The 16,131-nt window shown below is 41.1% G+C and overlaps 1 protein-coding gene across 2 annotated transcripts in view; it reads right to left on the minus strand.

Annotated features, from left to right (window-relative positions):
- Nucleotides 1-14,839: 14,839 nt before the first annotated feature.
- Rsrc1 (arginine and serine rich coiled-coil 1) overlaps nt 14,840-16,131 on the minus strand; it is a 364,221-nt gene continuing 362,929 nt past the window's right edge. For both annotated transcript variants that reach the window (XM_052180392.1, XM_052180391.1), the window contains exon 10: nt 14,840-15,556. In XM_052180392.1, the coding sequence (XP_052036352.1) occupies nt 15,464-15,556 (93 nt within the window). In that variant the 3' untranslated portion in view covers nt 14,840-15,463. The remainder of the gene's footprint in view (nt 15,557-16,131) is intronic.

Consider the following 16,131-nt stretch of genomic DNA (forward strand, 5'->3'; position numbering starts at 1 on the left):
ACTTTTCTTAGAATCATCCTGTACAAACCAACATGAAACATTCAGTCCAAAGACAGCCTGGCAGGGGGCCACCCACAGCACATGAAGGCAGTGCAGACATTCTGTACAATGCCTTTTCTTAAAGGTAGTAAGCAGGAAAAAGAATTGGGACTAAAAAGTCCATAACACCAGTTTTAAGTGGGAAGAAAGAAGGGGTGTGGTCAGGAAAGAATGAACACCTCATTAAGGAACCACTAGCGGTGTAGACCAGGCAAAGAGGAGAGAGCCTTGGCACTGGCGGCAAACACAGTTATAATAACTTAGTTGCGAAGGCCTCCTGTCATTTATAGTTAAGGACAGGTTAGGCATGAAACGGTAGTCACATGCTCACTGAAAATTCAAGAGTGGGGAAGTGAGTGTGAGGTTACAAATAGGGGAGACCACATAGTCTTTACAGAGAATGCGAATTTGAACAAAATGTTAGAGGAAGGAAATAGATATCTACTTGAACTTTCCAGAGCAGTACAAAGGTACCTGAAATCACATTACTTGAAATTCACCTTCAGAGAGTAAAATTATACGATTTATTAGGATAATGGTTCTTAACTATTTTTTCTTATTTTCCAAACATTGCCCTAAGTGCTTTCAAATTCCTGTTCTCAGTTAACCCTTCCCGCCCCACGTGCGCTAAGATGTTTATCCTTTATTATCCACGAAAGCACTGGCACCCAGAGAACCGACTCACGCTTTAAGCTGAGGTCTGTCCTGCTGCACGGCCTGCATTATCTCACCGTCCCACTCTGCCTCCCTTCGACATTTAAAAGGATCACATGCTAGGCCATTTGTGTGGTAAATTACACATTCACAGAAGTGGTCTCTAACCACACTGTTGCTTCTGTTTCCTTTGGAAGAACACGGACCAAGTCAAGGAAAGACTTCCAGAGACAAAGCATGAAATACAAGCCAGTTCTGTAACTCTACCAGTAACGCTGAGAGTTCAAAAGGTCAGTGAAATTTATACCCCTTAACTCACCGGTTACTTAAGAAGGATCGATTACATCTCAGACACTATTTTAGCCATTTAGGATACAAAATTCTCTGGCCTATTGGACATACCTATTGGACACACGTTAGCTCACATATCAAAGATTCTATAAACCCTCAGTTACAGCACCTTATAAATTTCAATATATTTATACTATCTCAAGTGCCCAAGAAAGAAGAAAGAAATAAATGTTTGAATGCTGGAATTATACTTCATTATAGTTCTCCAGACTCCCGGGTTTTAAACTGTTATAAACATCTTCATTCCTGTGGATTTCAGTGCCCCCAAGGACTTTGTACCCTCTTCTCGTTATAGACAATATATTTACAGTGCATAGATATTGTCCTGGTGAGTTTTACTGTCAACTTGATACAACCCGGAGTCACTTGGGAAAAGGGAACCTGAGTTGAAGTGCTGGGTCATTCAGACTGGCCTGTGACTAGGCCTTGGAGGAATTGTTTTGGTTGATGATAGATGTGAGATAGCCTAGTGCACGGTGGGCAGCACCACCCCTAGGCATCTGAGCCTGGGCTATATAAGAAAGCAAGTGGAAAAGAAGCCAGAAAGCGAGCAAGCCGGCAAGCAGCACTCTTCCATGACCTTCGCCTCAGTTCCTGCTTCCAGGTTCCTGCCTTCAGCTCCTTCCCTGACTTCCTGGGGACCACCTGTGACCTGGCTGCCTAAACTGAAACAAATGCCATTCCACAAATTGCTGTTTATCACAGAAACAGAATGAAATTAGGACAGGTGTGTTCTGAGGATGAGATACAATGTGTCATGTGACAACCCTGGAGGAAAACACAGACCTTGGAGTAATTGGTATGTGTAAACACTGCCAAGTTACAGTGATGAAAGTCTTTTTCTTTTAATATTTTCTTAAAATTTCATTGATATGAGTACACTGTAGCTGTCTTCATATCACCCCAGATATGGCATCATATCCCATTACAGATGGCTGTGAGCCACCATGTGGTTGCTGGGATTTGAACTCAGGACGGCTAGAAGAGCAGTCAGTGCTCTTAACCCCTGAGCCATCTCTCCAGCCCATGAAGGTATGAAATGTCCCAGAGAATTTCCTCCTGCTACTTTCTAGCCATGCCACTCAGAGTAAGTAATATTCTGAGATTTGTTTCTTTCTTGTACCCACCCCAGTTGGACTGTGTCGTGGCACTTTAATTTTTCTCACTGTGTATAAAGTTATCCATCCATCATCAAAAGAATTTTGGATTATTCCTCAGTTTGGCTCTTAAAAATAAGGCTATGCTTGTATGTTTTTAACATCAGCATTCTGCTACTCTTAGGATTTTATTCTCACTGAGATTCCGAAACTTTTCTTTCAAGGCAATTCATGAAGTGTAATATTTTCCCATTGATTTGGCACAGAAAGTTTGTTAATGGTTTGTGTCTCTAGGTGTAAACTGAAGTTTCCAGAAATAAAGGACAAAAGCTATCCCTGTTCAGGATTCTTCAAGATCAGATGGCTGATTAAACTTTGTGATAAGACTTTTGCAGAGATCCAGGTTATCTTGGTTGCTTTTTAATCCCTTTAATAATCATCCATTGCCCAATTCTGTTTCCTTTCTCTTATCAAGACTTTTAAATGTATTTAATGACCAGCTTCCGTCAAGCCGATAGCCAAGAAAGCCATCTGATAGCACCTGAAAACCATAGCAAAATGTTCTCAGCTTGGCTACAACATGCTTACTTATGGTATCAGGTAAATGCCTTGTCTTGTGACCTTTTCTGTATTTAATCAAATCTCCTTCAATAGCTTTCATAGTGGGACATCTCATTCATGGTAACCTGAATCTCATTTACTGTAGTCACTCATGGAAACTATTTCTTAGCCCCTTGGTTGGGATGATATCTGTGTTTTGCACTGACATAGGTAAAGAAGGAGCACTTTAAATTAAAAAAGAAAGTAGGATTATGGAACCTAAAATGATGGAAAAATAGAAAATGTTCTTCAGAAAATAGTACTGAGGTCATCTGTTCTCAGGAGTTGTTTTAGTTTAGGCTATCTAAAGGGCTGCTTCGAGAGTTATTTTTAAATCCTTGATGCTGTTGGAGAGAATCCAAGCTAGGCCCCCACTGGCAGGACAGCCAAGAGAATCTGTTAAAAAATACAGAAGACTAGGATGTCATCATTCCTTTATAATGTTTTTTTTTTTTTTTGTTGTTGTTGTTGTTTTGAGACAGGGTTTCTCTGTGTATTCCTGGCTGTACTGGAACTCACTCTGTAGACCAGGCTGGCTTAGAACTCAGAAATCTACCTGCCTCTGCCTCCCAAGTGCTGGGATTAAAGGCGTGTGCCACCACTGCCCAGCTATAATGTGTTTCGATGCCTTTACTAGTCACAGTAATGAAATTATCTGCTGCCAGTCACTGTAAGGTCATGCAAAGCTCTGAGCTGTATGATATTTACTTCCTGTGTGTGTGTATGTGCGCGCGCGCGCGCGCGCGCTCGCACGCCTCCTTCCTTTCCTTTTTTCCCCTTTCATTTCTCCTTCCCTTCTAATTAGAGCACCTACATACCTGTAAGTGTATACATATTAAAATCTGGGATCCACATATCAAAGAACCCATGGTATTTGTCTTCACAAGTCTAGGTTACTTAAGAAAAGCTAGAACCTCCTATACTCAATGTGCATTGATTCACAGAGCCTGTCAATGTTTCATAGGGGGAAAACAGGCTGTTGTAGAAAAATAAGGTTTCCTACAGTAATATTGCTAGGGGTGGGAGAGTTGGAGCTGGAAGGTCAGCTGTGACATGTAGAATCTGAGCCTTTAATCAATGCAGTGGTATGAGTTCTTCTGGCACCCCCCTTTTTTAACAAGAAAGAAAGAAAAAAGAAAGAAAGAAAGAAAGAAAGAAAGAAAGAAAGAAAGAAAGAAAGAAAGAAAGAAAGAAAGAAAGAAAGAAAGAAAGAAAGGAAGGAAGGAAGGAAGGAAGGAAGGAAGGAAGGAAGGAAGGAAGGAAGAAAGAAAGAAAGAAAAAAAGAAAGAAAGAAAGAGCCAAACCCAAACAAAACCAAACCATCAAGCAACCAAAAATATTCATTGAGTTGTCCACCTGACTGTCTGTTGCAGGCAGAGTGGAAAAATCACAGATTGGAGCCAGTCAAATAATAAATGAGAGGAAAGCGAACTACAGAAAATGACAATGGAATTAATAATCAAAATAACAACCAACTTTATTGAGTTTCTGCTGTACGCTGGCCATGGCGTTAATGCTCAAAAGATTGAAAGAGATAAACACTCTTATTATGCCTATTGCATAAGAGCATGCTAAGGGGAAAGAGCAGAGAAAGCACTTGTTAAGGCTACACAGCCTGCTGAGAACCATCACTCCTGTCACTATGCTGTGTAGTTGTGGCGAACCAGAGGGGTGGGCCTAGAGCTTGCTGCAGGTGGCTGGCTTCCAGATGAAGGGACATCACTACTATACAGCGCTCAGATGTCCCCCGCCCCCAGAGATTCATGCCCACTGAGAACATGGATTTTAAATGAATTCTCTTAATTGTTTTAAAGTTAGCAACTAATTAAAAACAAAGTACCTCTGAGCAGGCCACAGAAAACAAGCCTGTGGGCTGAACTGAGCTTGTGATCCAGTTGCTGAGAGAGTGCCTTTCATGGCAGGAGAGAGAGACATGAACCCCACAGCATGTACGCACCAGCTTCTGGACAGAACTCTAAACGAGATGGTGGTTGGCAAATCATGTGTTGGCAGAGTTACAATGTCCCCTGGCCTCTGGCATGACACCCTTGTCAGTGGACACCGGTCCTCAGCCACATCACCAAGGTCCAGGTTTTAAAATGTCAGGGTCACAAGGCAGTATTTTCATTTCTGCAGGACTAACTTTCACCTGGATCACAGAAGCTTAGTTCAAGCTTGTCAGGCTCACTGTATTCTGTTGGTTGTAGAACTCATCCTAGTAAAATTAAAATTAAATCAGATTAACACTATATCAGTGTAAAAGACTTGCATCTCAAATGTTTGTCTACATCACCTTGTAGTATAGTTTTGGCAAAAGAAGTCTATTGATGTCAGAATAAAGAATAAAAAAAAAACAATCTGCATATAAAACTGTCTTAATCCAAGATTTTACCCTCTTAGTGTTTGCTGTCATGGGGCTCTCTCTCTCTCTCTCTCTCTCTCACACACACACACACACACACACACGCATACACACACACACAGTAGTCATGGGTATATGTATATTACACACACACACACACACACGTGTATGTATGTATGTATGTACTTTCAATCAGTTCTTTTCTTTTTGTGACACTGGGCTTTACCCCTGCTATGCAAGTATCGATCTGTTTCTTCTCCTGAAGACTTTAAAAACCCTTCTTTCTTTTATTTATGCATTGCAATGCTGGAGATTGAAGCTCAGACCTCACATGTTAGAACAGGTATATAATGTATTCATTATTCACATGCCTATTGGTAGCTTATACAAAAGTAATCAGAGGAGGCCAGAACAAAATTATCAGAGTTAATCATTATACTGGCTTGATAGCGGAGCCAACAGTTAGGTGGCAAATCTGGAAGTGGGCACTTTATAGTTTGCATGTTTCTATCTCTCTGGCTTCCTACCTTCCCGCTTATATTCTCTCCTTCCCCTGATTTTTTCTGACTTAATGAACTTTGTGTTTTATCTAGATTTATTCTGTGAATTTTGATAGCACACCTGAAGCTTTTCTAGGGCGAAGACTGGTAGGTTTACATACAGAAAGCAATAAGGTAGCTGCTGTTAATTTGATGGCGGTGTTGAGATATTGGCCTCTGTCTGAGAACAAACTCATTAAGGGATACTTGCTGACATGATGAAGTGCCACTGAAGATCTCAGAGTGATGTCTGTAATTGCCCAGGCCTTTTTTTTACATTAGGTATCTGCATGAATTATAACTCTTCAGTGAAGATAAAAAGGCTTCTGCAAGAAATTGCCCCAGCGCTGTACGGGCTGTCAGACTGGAGGGCATCTCAAATGAGATTAATGATGTCAGCACTAATATAAGAAGATTTAGCATAACCAAGATTATGGCTTCTGCAGAAACCTGCCAGCACTCATTTATTTTGAATAAATATTATTTTTAATTAAAGTCCTAGGGTGGGTTATTCCTGAAATAATGAGATCTACAGTGATTTCCTTTGGGAATTAATTTTCTCTCTTAATTCACAGTCATTTTGGTGGTTATGGCTCAGAGAGTCTTACCCATGACAGCTTTGTAGAACATGCGGATTTTCAGCTAAAGACACTAAATAACCCATTGTTTGTTATAATAAGGTCCTCTCATTTTCTAACTGTATTTATCATTTTGTCCAAGCACATTTGCAAGGTATTGCCCATAGATGTCTATGGTGAGTCTGCTTTGTAAAATAAGACAAATACTTATGAGGAAAAAAAATGCCTTTAAAAGCAAAATGACTGTGAACATAAAACAGAGAATTGCATCATTCTACATACTTTTATTGGCTTTATTTTTCTGAGTATTATGTTAAATATTTTACACATATAAATTCCCACTCACATGGGAACTTGACATGTTAGAAAAATCTCAATTGCCTTTTACTAGATGGTGAAGCACAGGGGCTTGAAACTCTGAATCTGAACTCTCCAGCTCAGGTTCAGAACACCAGGCCAGGCAGCTTCTCTCCTAATAGTGGCAACTGTCCAGCACAAGGCGGGCTGTCTTCGTCAGAGTTCTATCGCTGTGAAGAGACAGCATGAACACAGCAACTGTAGGAAAGACAGCATGTAACTGGGCTTGCTCATAGTTCCAGAGGTTTACTTCAGTCTCATCAGGGCAGGGAACATGGAGGCACAGGGTGGAGGAGGCGCTGTGGAAGTGGCAGAGAGCTCTACATCTGCATCCATAGACAGCAGGAGGAAAGAGAGAGCCCCCGGGCCTGGCTTGGGTCATGGAAACTTCAAAGTTCACCCCCCACCCCTGAACACATACCTCCAAATCCTTTCAAATAGTGTCACTCTTGGGTGGCCAAGCATTCAAATCTATGAGCCTTTGTTGGGGGGCATTCTTATTCATACTGTCACACCAACCTTCATATAAATATTAGCATTCATCAGTACGTGGTTTAACCAGATTTTCCGTGACTCAGTGGAGTTGTTGGTTTATTATTGCATTACAAAGCCCAAACATTGTGCTATAAAGCAATCTCATTATTAGCATCATACATTCTGTGGGTGAACTTAGGCAGACATGACAATGCTTGTGTTGGGTCCTCAGGGGAAGGACTATGTGACTGGAGGTGTCTATGCTCAAATAGCTGATGGCTGATGCACCTTTAGAGCTAGAAACTCAGTTGAGACTGTTACCTAGGTAACAAGTGGATTCTATGGGAGCCTGACTTTGCTGGATTTTGCTGGGTCATCTTCTGTGGCTTCTCAAGTGTTGAAAGCGTGAGTGTTACAGGAAGTTTAGGCATAAGCATCCATTTCTCTGAAATAGCAGGCGGTGTGATGCTGTGTCACCTCCCATGTAATCTGCTGGCTGCAAAGTTGATAGGGACAGATAAATGTTCACAGTCGTGACACATTTGCAGACATGGTTGTTACAGAGAGTAACAAAGACGACTACAAACTGCTTCTTGTGGATAGTTGGTGTTGGGGCTTCTAGCTTTCTTTTTTGTTAAGTCCACTTTTTGTCCAGCTGTTTCTTGCTCGTACATTGGTTTTTCACATATATAAGTAGGGGATGTTCTGGTAGTTGTGCCCTGATTTCTAGATCTGGCTACCTCAGTCATTTGGCCAGGGAATCTTTCTCCTCAGGGTGCAGAGAACAAGAATATGTCACCTATTTCCCTTTTGTCATTTGTAATTTCAGAGGTAGTTTAGCCTACTGTAGGCTAAAACAAAACAGTAACAATGAAACCCCACTGGGTTTGGTTTTTCATTTGCTTGAGAGCCTACATCTGGGTAATTCAATAGTTAGTAATTTAAGGCTGTTGACAGAGAGGCCCTATTAGGAGAAGACAGCAGGCATGCAGCAAAGTTTATTTAGAAAATGAAGAATTGGAATTGAGCTAAGCACTCTATATATGTTGAATATATGATGGGCGATAAGTCCCTTTTGATTTTTCTTTGAAAAGAGAGAAAGGTTAGTGAAGATACCAAATTATTTAAGCTGTCAAGCTGGAAAGAAACCAGAGATAAATTGCTAATGTTATGCCTCCTTTTGCCTAGGCCTTCGACCCATTGATCCATAACTTCACGACAGAGTCAAGTTGAAACATCCAAGCCAGACTTTCTCCATGCGATGTTTTCAGCTTCAAAGAACTACACTCTAACTGACTGGGACTGGGTTGGGATACAATGCTGTAGAGCACAGGTGGTTAGCAATTCTCAGGGTTTAAATGTCACTCACTTTATTTGTGAAATGTGTCTGAGGCCACTGCTGTCGATATTGATATAACTTCACTGAAAGGAGCTTGTCTATCCTCTGGAATGCTGGGAAGGACGACGCCACCCAGGACCCTTCCATGAAGCTCTTTATCCCACATGAACAGAAATATAAACGAATAGATATATTGTATAGCTAAGTTGTTTTGATAAAACATTTTGCTTATGATTTGATGTAAAACAAAGCTTTTTCATGAAAGAAAATATATGATAATGAGCTAACGATGAACAACATTCAAGTTACTGTGAATAATTCTTTTTATCATGGAAGAGATAAACATGAACTTTTACAGTCATAGAACCAAAAAAAGAAATCAGTGTGTCTTGGTGTTCTATTGCTGTGAAGAGATTTCATGTCCAAATATTCTCTTATAAAACATACCATTTAATTTTAGATTCATCGTTCCAGAGGATAGTTGAACTCATGACCATCTTGGCAGGAAGCAGATAGGTGTGGTGTTGGAGCACTAGCTTTTAATCTGAGGCAGTAGGCAAGAAAGAGTAACACTGGTTCTAGTGTAGGCTATTGAAACCCCAAAGGCTACCCCCAATGACAAACCTTCCTCCAAAAAGCCATTACCTCATTCAACAAGGCCACTTGTCTTCTAATCCTTCAAAGCAATTCCACTCTCTGGGGACCATGAATTCAAACCTAGGAACCAGTGGGGCCCTTCTCATTCAGAATACCACATTGTCTTTACCAAATGCCTTTGTGGGGTCATCAGGAAGGCCAGGTAGAGCCAAGAGGAAACCTCTGGATGGATTCCAGAAGTTACCATATAGTATTCTCAGCTTAATCAGTGGAAGCTAGCTTTCTGATAAGCTTAATGATACATTCTAAGTTTAACTTTGTGGTTATGAGGTTATTAGGCTAGATACAAAGGTTGAGGGTAAAAGGATATTAAAAGGCAAAGGCACTGATGCTAGCCCAAGATAAACTTGGCTCTTGATCTGTAATATTCCATCTCCCTGTAATCACTATAAGCACATTGCTTTTAGTTTTTTTGTAGGATCTTCAATATAAATATGGCTTCTTAAAAGATCTTGGCTTTTTGATACTTCACTTCATAGTTATTGGAGAAATTTCTGCTATAAATGAACTGAAATGCTGTATGTCTACTGTGGCTTGGATATTAAATATTCCCCAACCTCATGTGTTGAAGGTGTGGTCCCCAGTGTAATTGCAACTCGTGAAGGCTCTAACCTAAATCCATTGGTTTACTTCACACATGGCTTCATAATCTGACGGCCCTTTTGGAGGATGGTAGAAACAGAGATATGGCACCTGGCTGGACGAAGTAGGTCAGAGAGGGAGCTCCCTTGGAAGTAGACCTTCACCCTCTTTTTTTGCCTATTTCCCACAGGTGAGTTCAGTGAACAACTTGTGCAAGTCAGTCCTGTCCTTTTGCCATGTACAGACAGGGATCAAGCTCAGGCTGGAGGCTTGATGGCAGTGTTTTTTCAGACTAACCCATGCAACTGTGTCAAGAGAAATAATAATTTAACACATAACTTCCACTTTACATTATTTTAAAAAGCGATTTCCTTCATACAAAGCTAGCAAGTGAGCAGATCTGCTGCTGCCTGGAATGCTTTCATTAGATCATTTATCTAAAATATATGGACAAATGTTGAGAACTTTGATGAACGTATGCAGAGTCTAGTAAGATGGCAGGCAGTCATTTAATTTATAAGGTTCATTTTAGAATTTTAGAACTGAAATCTACCATTTCACTCCTATTAATCTATACTGTCTTTGTTATTACAGAAAGGACAGAAATTTTTGTCACAGATTGTGGCAACTCCAAAATGGCTTTTCAAGTGAGAAAAGCATATTTTTATATGATTCCTCTTCAAAGATCTCATGTTATTCTCCCAAGGGAATTAGGAATTAGGTGAACAATGTTTCTTGGAAATTATATCACTCTTACTGTAGTGTAAAAATATTTACGGCTGTAGTGAACAATAACATATTTGCCAGTCACTAGTCACCTTCTCACTGTCAACTGTAAACAAATGCTGGAAGTTTCTGAATAGTGTTTCTGCAGAAGTGGGTCACAGGATGTAGGATGGACAAGCGCTGGCACAGAGAGCAGATGCTAAGGCAAGGTTTCTCCTTGAAGGGTCAAGAGCTCTTGGTAGAGAGCTATTAAGTGACACAGGGCTCGCTCACGGTCTGTGGCTTTATGGTGTGTTTATAAAACGTTTTTATGGAAAGCATCAAAGCATATTTACAAGGCCATGATTTGGATGACCTACTTTTCACCTCATATGAGTAGACATTCGTTATTCAAACATACAGTATTTTGAAAGACAACCATTTTCCCAACTTTTTATTAATTCCTTGTGAGTTTCACACCATGCACCCCAGTCTCACTCGTCTCCCCGTGCTCTCATATCCACCCTCTGTCCTTGCAACCTCCACCCACACAAATAAAATAAGAACATAAAACAAAGTGTAGAAGATATCACAGAAGATGCCAGTGTATCCCGCAGTATACCCTCTGTCTATACATCTTGCAAATGTTCATAGCGATGAGTCATTGGTCTGGTTCTAGGCCTGTGGCTTCTGTGACATCATCAGGATCGAAAACTCGCAGGGACTCCTCCCTGTTACCCTGTTGCGACTCTGTGTCATGGAGATCCTGCAGTTTTGGACCAGCAGGACGGGCCCTATCGTGTGCTCCAAAAGGTCACAGATGATGTAGATTTTGGGGTGGGCCAACTCAATCCCTGGATGGGCCTGGGTGGTAGCTGAGCTGGTCAGCCCACCAACTCTCCCTTATCTGCAGCACCATGGTGAACTCTGCAGCACCTCCCCTGGGCAGCACAGCAGGGCTACTCTGCTTGCTGGAGGGAGAATGGGTAAAAACCATTATTTCCAACTGTTGCAAAGTTAACAATTCTTATCTTCTCCAGGTCAAGGAGAATTACTTTAGCTGCAAAAAGTATAAATAAATGATCTATCCATAGAATTTATTAAGAAAAAATACAACCAAGTAAGTCCAAACAAACAATTCTCCCTCAACCCCACGCCACCTGTCTTTAATATGACTCAAATCACTGCCCTGGTTTTTGGAAAACATTTATGATTTTTTTAAAAAAATTCCATTTAAAAAATCCATTTTTTTTTTTAGCATGGAGATAGACACAGTTGTGGAATTTTCTCAAGACATGAGGACTTGGCAGCTCATTACTGAAGGGCTTCTGAATGCAGAGCTTTCATTCTGTGAGGTGTGTCTGAGTACCATGCACAGGGTTCTAAGGTCAGCTGAGTTCACCTCGCTGAGAACTGTAGCGGTATCATTTTGCAACTCCTCTCAAAGACCTAAAAATAAAGTGGTGCACTGGTTGAGTTTAAAGTGTTGTCTTACTACATTGGCAAGCTTTTCTTTTTTGAAAATTGTTTGGAAGGAGAGGCACACATCAGGAGGTAAGTACAGATTCTGAATGTTCATATCTACATTATTTGATCCATTCATAGAATTTATTAAAAACCTAAACAAAGCAAAAACCAAAGTAACAAACAAACAAAATCACATACCCTTCTTTACTGTAATCACTCAATTCATTGTGCTGGTATTTGGAAAACACTTGTGTTTTAAAAAAAAATTCAATGCAAAATATGCAATGAAAAGTAGACTTTAATGAGATTCTTGCTACTGTCAGTAGATGCTATTCTGGAACAGAATGTACCTTGGAGATACAAATGAGAGAAAACAGACTAAATCGGTTGTAAAATTCCTTTTTTTATACTTATTTGAAAGAGCTTGAACATTTATTGTGCTTACTGTCTAATTTTGGGGTCAAGACTTAAATCCACAGGTTTAACTTTACCACTAATACTCAGACAGTTAATTTAATTATCAATTTATCTGGATGGAGACGTGTCAAGAAAGTTACTGAATTACAACTCTGACTGTGTCTGGGCATACATACAGAAAGGATTGACTGAGGGAAGACTTCTCTGAACATGACTGGCACCATCCCACAGGCTGAGTGAACAGAGGTTCTAAAATAGAGGTTCTCTCCCTGTGGGTATGACCCCTTTGGCAAGCCTCTGTTTCCAAAAATATTTACATTATGATTCTTAACAGCACCAAAATTAGTTATGAAGTTGTGAAGTAGCAACAAAATAGTTTTATGGTTGGGGAGGTCACGACATAAGGTGCTGTATGAAAGGGTCGCAGCGTTAGGAAGGTTGAGAAGCACTAAGACGCGAGTAAGGAGAGTGCCTTGCTAGCTCGGATGTGCGCTCTGCTCTCTGCTAACTGTGCTATAAGCTGCTCTGCAATGCTTTCCCATCATGATGGACTGAAGCCTTCAAAACCATGAGTCAAAACAAATCCTTCATTCTGTACATTGTTTTATTCAGGGATTCTATGAACATTTGTATTGCCATTTCTCCTACATCCAAAAAAAAAAAAAAGGTCAAAGTAAGACAGCCATTTATGAATGTCTTTATATGCTAGGATGCTCAAACCAAGGAGATAAATGACATGACCCAAAGCACTCTGTCCCTCGTCACCTGGGCCTCCTCATAACCGGTGAGCGACAGAAATGGTGTTCTTGGTCTATTCTTTCTGACAGTGTAACTAGTGCCAGAAATAAAAACCTAATTTGCATTAGCACCTATCATTTGCAACAAGTCTGTTTCAAAGCACTGAAGGTCACACAGAGGCCAAGCTATTACCACAAATCAAGCAACTTGAAAATGACTGTTGTGTTTTACAGGCTGACTCCGCCTGTAAATTGGAGACATTAAAGGTGGCGAGCGAGCGAGGAGCAGCACCAAGCTGAGCCTGGAAACGTGTTTGATAACGTTCTATGAAGTCTCCTCGTTAAATCTGCTTTGGCTTCTGTCGTCAGACTGTGGTTTTTAGGAAGAAACAGAAGGAAACAAAATTCATAACAAGCCAAAATGAAGGGGGGAACGCAGTCACTGAGTTCTTTAGGGACAAGTTTATTTGCTTACACAACAAAACAAAACAAAGCTTGGCTTTTTAAATTGTCCACAAGAGAGTGGTCTTTAAGATGCAGATTCATGACAGTTCAAGCCTCTGTACTAGGTGTGCCTGCCACTGAGACACATAGGAGGAAGGTATGCTGTAAAGTAGATCACAGTATTTTTCCTGCTGTATAGATGACAGGAGACTCCCTATGGTCGGCTGGTAGCTTACAGCCTTTCCATGACGTATACTTCCAAATAGCATGAGAACACAGTTTACAAATTATATAAAGAATTAAAAAGCAAAATATTTGAGAATATGAAGCCCTCCTGAAGTTAATACTGTATAGCAGTGTTTCTACATTGACAACTGCCTTCATACTGGGCATGTTTATTTATAGAGCCAAGGAAAATAGCTGAGATTAGGAAAATGCCTACATGAAAACAAACATTTTAAAATAAACATTCTTTATAGCACTTGCAACTGAGTGTAAGGTTCTTGCAGCTTTTCATCCTTAACAGAGAGAACTTCAGTAGCTCTAAAGTGTAAAAATAAATAAATAAATAAATGGAATCAAAATGGACCTGTGCATCACCTCCCAGGGGCTTCCCATGGCTGTGCCCTCAGTTCCAGTCTCCAGAGAGTTAGTGTAAAAGTAAGCAGAGAAAAATAGGGAAAAAAAAGTGTTTGTGCCAGGGCTTGAAATCCCATTTTGTACAGCAAGGTCCAAAGCTCTTCTTTCCAGCATGTTTAGTATGGACTATGGAGATGTCCATGGCTGATCTACTAGAGAAGGACGTTCTCCACCCGGCACGGTGGGCTCCTCAGCAGGGGCACACGCTGCCAAACAGGAGTGCTGTGAGAGCTCGCGTTTCTCAGAAATTCCTTTTCCATCATGAGTACTGGGTCAGTCACATACATCTAGCATGGTCATTAGGGTTTGGATATGAAGTGTCTCATAAAGTCCCGAATGTTTAAATCCTGGCTGCGCGCTGGTGGTGTGGAGAGGGTTGCTGGAGCATGAGGACTGTTGCTTCATTAATGGACTAAACCATGAGCTTAGAGCGGAATGAGCTACCAGGAGGTAGGGACAGACTAGAGGCGGGTGGCTGCAGTATGCCCCTGAAGGGTACAATGACCTCAGCCCCTTCCTGTCTCTTTGCTTTCCAACAGTCACCAGCAAGTGGCTTTCCTAGGAGGTGGCCTCTTGCTATGTTTCTGTCCACCACAGGCCTACAAGCAGTGGAGCCAGCTGACCATAGTCTGAAATTGCTCAAAGCATAAGACAAAATACAATGAGCCTTTCCCCTGAAGTTAGGCCAGGTCTTCTGTCACAGCAATGCAGTGATGACTAATATATTGGGCATGTGATTTCTACAGGAAAGGGCTGAGGTCTAGTTACAGATTTCAAAAGTACACGTAATACAAATGGATCTCCAAGCAAAAATGATCCCTTTATTCAATTAACATTTGTCCAGGCAAGGCCTCCCATGTGGTCCGAGGTGCCCCAGGACTTGCTGTGCAGTGTACACTGGGGCTGGGATCCTCCCTGCTACGCCTCCGAAGGACTGGGAGCAGAGGGCTGAGCCTACCGCAGACACAAAACATGCTACCTTGTTTACCATGGCCACTGCTTCCACCCCTTAGGGTGCCTATGTGATACCTAAACCCTTAAGGAAGGTGAAATAATGAAGGGATTCAAGAAGGGTTTCTCAATACACAGGAGAAGAAATCTCATACTCATACTACATAATATAGCTCTTGCATATAAACACGACTTTGTAAGAATTATAATGAGAAACACTGAGTATTCATTTATTTCAACACTGATATTTCTTATTTGCTTTATTGACAGTGAAATATGTTCATGCACTCAGAACTTTTATAACAGATTCACAATTCACAATTCAAGTTACTACATATTTAGTTGAACATGAGGGAGGAAATGAGATTTCTTTTCACTGTAATTGGCTAAATTATTTTTAAAATTGAAACTTAATATTGGTATTTTAAAACCTAAATCTTCAAGGTTACTGCCAATTCGACCACAAGTCATTGCTTAGGCCACGGGACTGCCCATCAGTCTTTCTTGACGGAGAGCAATTAACCTCTTGAACCACTTTTCTTCAGCTTCAGCTTTCTCAACAAATAACTACAGGAAAAGAAAGGAGAAGGAAAATGTTAGTGTGCATCAGCAGCTTGGAGCTGACTGGCGGGGTACTCCAAGAGTGTTCCCAGGGTGTGCGGCCAGCCCCTGATGCCGCCTCACTGCTAACCCCAGCCCCTGATGCTGCCTCACTGCTAACCCCAGCCCCTGATGCCACCTCACTGCTAAACTCCACCCACTGTGAGGCAAGAGCCTCAGGAGCCTTAAGTAAAGGGAGAACCCGACTGTTACATCTGCGAGTTCCTTTCACAGTCATGCCATTCTGTAAAGACACAGACAGTTGAAAAACCAGAGTGGGCTAGCACTAGAACTCTGGCTGTATAATACTTTCCCATTTCAGTTATAAAAAAACTCTTTGATCATTTTTCTTAAGTACAGAACCGTTTTGGAAGTAAGGAAACATGCTTACACAACACCAAATTAAAATATATGTAACGCCATAAGATTTGAGGTCAGTTGCCCATTTGTAGCAAAGAGAAGCCCTGAGCCCTTTAGCACTGGTCTTCCTAGTGTCAGAAGGACAGGACAATGCCTGGGGACTCAGGGAGCAGGTGCACTAG

Source organism: Apodemus sylvaticus, chromosome 4 (genome assembly GCF_947179515.1).
Source record: "Apodemus sylvaticus chromosome 4, mApoSyl1.1, whole genome shotgun sequence".
Classification (NCBI taxonomy): Eukaryota; Metazoa; Chordata; class Mammalia; order Rodentia; family Muridae; genus Apodemus; species Apodemus sylvaticus.